This window comes from Nansenia antarctica, assembly GCF_963989245.1.
Source record: "Nansenia antarctica genome assembly, chromosome: 10".
Taxonomy (NCBI): domain Eukaryota; kingdom Metazoa; phylum Chordata; class Actinopteri; order Argentiniformes; family Microstomatidae; genus Nansenia; species Nansenia antarctica.
In genome coordinates this window covers 2,485,348-2,490,532 of record NC_137680.1, presented here as the reverse complement: position 1 = coordinate 2,490,532, position 5,185 = coordinate 2,485,348, and the positions used below count along the sequence as shown (strand labels likewise).

The 5,185-nt window shown below is 43.6% G+C and overlaps 1 protein-coding gene across 1 annotated transcript in view; it reads left to right on the top strand.

The window, feature by feature from the left end:
- The window catches only part of LOC308166087 (CTP synthase 1-like), a 13,498-nt gene extending 12,592 nt beyond the window's left edge, over positions 1-906 (top strand). The window contains exons 17-18 of the mRNA XM_080540331.1: positions 219-363; positions 702-906. Coding sequence (XP_080396457.1) covers positions 219-363; positions 702-801 — 245 coding nt within the window. The 3' untranslated portion in view covers positions 802-906. The remainder of the gene's footprint in view (positions 1-218; positions 364-701) is intronic.
- The last annotated feature ends 4,279 nt before the right edge of the window (positions 907-5,185 follow it).

Sequence of the window (5,185 nt, the reverse complement as noted above, 5' to 3'; positions counted from 1 at the left end):
CTAGTGTTCACACATTCAAGCCTTTCTTTTTAATTGTTGTCTGTGAGTGGATAGTTCCTATAATATAAATCCTCATCTAGATCTGTCTCAAACTATGCCGTGCTGGGTCGGTCCTTGAATTTGAGGGAATTGAGTCTTGAAAGTCCTTGAAAGGTGCTTGAATTTGATGTTTCAGAAGGTGTGGGAACCCTGACCTGTGTTGTACTGTGTTTCTCCAGATCATAGTTACTTCGTGGGAGTCCAGTACCACCCAGAGTTCCTCTCCCGGCCCATCAAGCCCTCCCCTCCCTACTTCGGCCTCCTGCTGGCCGCCGCAGGGAAGCTCCAGAGCTACCTCCAGAAGGGATGCAGACTGTCCCCACGGTAAGACAGACAGACAGGGTCTCACCACACTGACAGGCTCTCATCATCTACTGTCTAACCCAACAGATGGAGACAGATGAACACAAGCACCACCTCCTTCACTATGATATTGAAACTGCACGTGTGAAAACGAGGAACAAGGGCCACAATTGGATTTTAAAGAAATGAAATGACAACATAAACAAAAGTCATCCAAGTAGCATATCTGATATCTGCTGCATTCAAGGCCTGATTTAGAAACTGCTATACATGTACTGGATATATCTATATCTGTTACTGGATAGATGAGATGATAGTCCTCTTGGAACTAACTCTACTCTACCTCCCTTGTGTTGCAGAGACACGTACAGCGACCGCAGTGACAGCAGCTCTCCGGACTCTGAGATCTCTGAGATGAAGTCTTCTCCTCAGCTCCTAGAGGTTACTAGAGGTTACTAGTTGCTCCTAGAGGTTACTAGCTGCTCCTAGAGGTTACTAGCTGCTCCTAGAGGTCACTAGCTGCTCCTAGAGGTTACTAGAGGTCACTAGCTGCTCCTAGAGGTCACTAGCTGCTCTTAGAGGTCACTAGTTACCCCTAGAGGTCACTAGCTGCTCTTAGAGGTCACTAGAGGTCACTAGCTGCTCTTAGAGGTTACTAGAGGTCACTAGCTGCTCCTAGAGGTTACTAGAGGTCACTAGCTGCTCCTAGAGGTCACTAGCTGCTCCTAGAGGTCACTAGTTGCCCCTAGAGGTTACTAGAGGTCACTAGAGGTCACTAGCTGCTCTTAGAGGTCACTAGAGGTCACTAGCTGCTCCTAGAGGTCACTAGCTGCTCTTAGAGGTTACTAGAGGTCACTAGCTGCTCTTAGAGGTCACTAGAGGTCACTAGCTGCTCTTAGAGGTCACTAGAGGTCACTAGCTGTCCCTAGAGGTTACTAGTTGCCCCTAGAGGTTACTAGCTGCTCCTAGAGGTCACTAGCTTCTCCTAGAGGTCACTAGAGGTCACTAGCTGCTCCTAGAGGTCACTAGAGGTCACTAGTTGCTCCTAGAGGTTACTAGAGGTCACTAGTTGCTCCTAGAGGTCACTAGCTGCTCCTAGAGGTTACTAGAGGTCACTAGCTGCTCCTAGAGGTTACTAGAGGTCACTAGAGGTCACTAGCTGCTCCTAGAGGTTACTAGCTGCTCCTAGAGGTCACTAGAGGTCACTAGCTGCTCCTAGAGGTCACTAGAGGTCACTAGCTGCTCCTAGAGGTCACTAGCTGCTCCTAGAGGTCACTAGCTGCTCCTAGAGGTTACTAGAGGTCACTAGTTGCTCCTAGAGGTCACTAGCTGCTCCTAGAGGTCACTAGAGGTCACTAGCTGCTCCTAGAGGTCACTAGTTGCATGCACTACTGGTTTTCATTGTGCCTTTGGGCACCTCCCCTGCTTGAACTCAAAGGTCAAAGGTCAAAATAGCCATTATACAATTATCTACTTGACAAGTTCCCCCGTCATATCACAGAGACGGAAGGTCTCCTGTAAAGATGCTAGCTCACCAAAATCTGAAAGCAGTTACTTGACGCAGGAAAATCAAAATGCAGATTTTCGGGACTATTTATAAGTATTTATCAGTACAATGGAACGCTACAGGTCTGCCTGCCACCCCTCAGATTGTATGCCTTGACATTTAGGACTTTGGAAAGTGGCCAAGAACATTAGTGATGTTATAGGCCTGGAATGACGTGCAACAAAAAGTTTTTACTGTGATAATATTTTTATCAAAATGTAATAAAATGTATGTATACTGAAACGTCCTTCAGAGTAAAAATATGCAGGTGATATTCTACTGAATGGAATATTGTGATGGGTGGTTGTGTCTCTAGTTGAGACTGGTAGGTGATCTCAGAGCTTGGTATGAACTTTCTCCCAACTTCCGTTCTACAATATTTTAACACTAGAACAGCCGTGAGGGGTCATTTTGACCCCTGTGAGTAAAAGAAAAATGTTATATCTTTATACTCAATCAAATTTCAGGACCCTCCTTTCATGACTTTTCCTGCATATGTGCGTTCTACCACCCAGTATCCTTACATTTTCGAAATCACATCAGGATAAGCTGGTATAAAGCTGTTTTGCAGTTTTTCTGTGTCGGAAGCAGGCTAATTTACAAGCGGCCAACTAGTGGTCATTGTGTGTAAATAGCAGCTTGAGCATTGTAAAGAGGGGGTCTTTTAGTAGGTAAAAAAGGCACGGCTGTTCTAGTGTTAATGTCATCGTCCCATTTTAAAAAGAAACTAGGAAATGCAATGCATGTTGTATGTATTTGCAGTGTCTTAAGGTGTTAACTTTGGTGCGTCGAAATATCACTAACATGTTTCTGGATATGTTTTCTGTAATATTCAGTGACCCTGAGTAGAATCATTGTTTTCAGTGTTGTGTCAGTCATGATGCTTGTTTCAAATGACAGTCCCCTGCACCTGTATTGCATGGTGTGAACATGTATGAGTTTGAATTCATAACTTGTCAAATAAAAGCTCAATACAAAAACTGGTCATCTATATTTTCATGTTTCCGGGTGTCCAACTGACAGACCGTTCCATCAGGCCTCCTGCAAACTATCCCTTGAAAACATCCGGAGTGTGTTTCAGCTGATGGCCCAAACACACCGTAAAGCCCAATTTATACTTCTGCGTCGAATTTACGCGCGGCTACGCCGTAGCCTACGCAAGGGCTCTCCCAATTCATAGTTCTGCGTTGGTCGGTCTGCGTCGCGTTGGTCGGTGTACTCATAGCGGCATAAAAGCGATTTTTTTGTTATGCTTGTTGTAAAGAAAAGGTCTATAATGCATTGAAATGATATTAAACTAAGATAATACGATGGTTATCATAATTTTTCTAATCTTTATTATTAAGTAATTACAGAAAAAGTAAATGACATTTCTGTCATGGCTTCCGCATTTTGGCCTACGAGAGAGTCGGAATCATGCGCTACCAAGCGGACCAATCACAGTGCTTACGGTCTGCGTAGGTGTGCCGCGTAGTTACATTTTTGGAGAGGTGCGCGTCAATCTACGGCATAGGCTGCGGGCCTAGATTTTACGCAGAAGTATAAATTGGCCTGTGTCCACGCAGCGTGTGTGTGTGTGGTGGAACTGCTGCATTCATTCAGTAGAAAAGTAAAGTTAAAGTTGAATACTGTTAGTGTATACAGGTAAGCTGAGTAAATCATTATGCCATATCCAATTCATAGAACAGAAAGTAACGCCACCAACCAACCAATCTCTGAGATCACTTAACTGCTACTAGGCTTAAAATGAAGGATGGATGGCAGGAATATTATCTTGTAACACTAAAGCGACACCATAGCAAAGTGCATAGATATGGTTCATTTACATGTGTGACACTCTGTCAACACGCCACAGCCAACGAGGACATGCCCAGACACGTCTAGGCTTTGGCGTCTCAGCGATAGTTTAATTTCCCATAACCTTTCCTAACATGACCTTTCTGAGGTGTAAACATCTATATTCAAACACTTTAGTGAGAACTACTACGTACTTGTAAGCTTTCTGGTCTGCTCAGAAGAACTCATTTGTATGTGTACAGAAATACTTTGATTTTCATCTCTATGTAAACACTCCATTTGGAAGCATGTTCATCATGACACAATATTTACATTATGATAGTGGCTGTAAAAAAATAATTTAGACTACATAATATCGTTGATTATAAAGAATGTACAGTCTGTCAGGATATGTGTTATTATCTGGAAATCTGATGAAGAAAGTACATTGAAAAATGTGTCATTCCTCCTGTGAATGTCAGGGTATTCCACCTGTGAAAGTCTGGCCTTAAGGCCAATGCACACGGCGTGCGATGTTGTCGCACGGCAACATTCGATTCTCAATTCACACCACCGAAGTGTGTGGGTGTGAATGGATAATTGAATGTTGTCGTGCGACAATATGTGCATTGTCTCATTCAAAACAATGGAATCGAATTTGCAGTGCGACAAAATCGCACGCCATGTGTATTGGGCTTTACATGAACAGTTAAGCTTAACACTCTCCCTGGTTCTGCTTTTCATCAGCCTTCTGTGAGTCATAGGTGTTTTTCATCAAGTGTCAAGTGAAATATGCACTGCAGTCTGACTACATTAACAGCGACTGGAAATCAGTTTGTGGAGAAAGTCTGCCGCTATGTTCCTGTACTAAAACAACAAGGGCCAGTTTCACAGACAAGGCTTAAGCCTAATCCTGGACTAAAAAACATCTTCAATGGAGATTTTACATTGAAAGTGTGATTTAGTCCAGGACTAGGCTTAAGCCTTGTCTGTGAAACCGGCCCCAAGTGAACTGGGAGCTAAGCTGCTACCGTTAGTCTTCATGATGTCATTTCTATTTTTAGTCTCAAACACGCACAGAGAGACCACCACATCCTGAGTTATTAAAAGTCCCCAGCCCCCCTCCCTCATATATTCTATGGGAGTTATGGGCTTGTATTGTTGTCAACTTCCCTTTTTAAGTTCCTCAACTGTACTTGTACTTGTATGTACTTGGAAATATGGAAATGTGGAAATGTGGAAGGATATGTGGGGAATTAAAATCAACCAGAAGCTAATGAGTAATCAAAGCTCCTTGGACAACTTGACTTTACAGCAGAGGCTTGACTCTCCCCTACTTTATATGCTTGTTTAATGACACATAGGCTACTGTGTGTAGATGGTGACAACAGGAAATGCTAGGCTCGCCTTGATATCATACCAAATGCAGCACTCCTACAATAGAGAATAGCAACTTCCTCTCTTGCTCCCTCCCTTTCTCTCTGAGGGCCCTCCCTCCTTCCCTCTCTCTCTCTCCCTCCC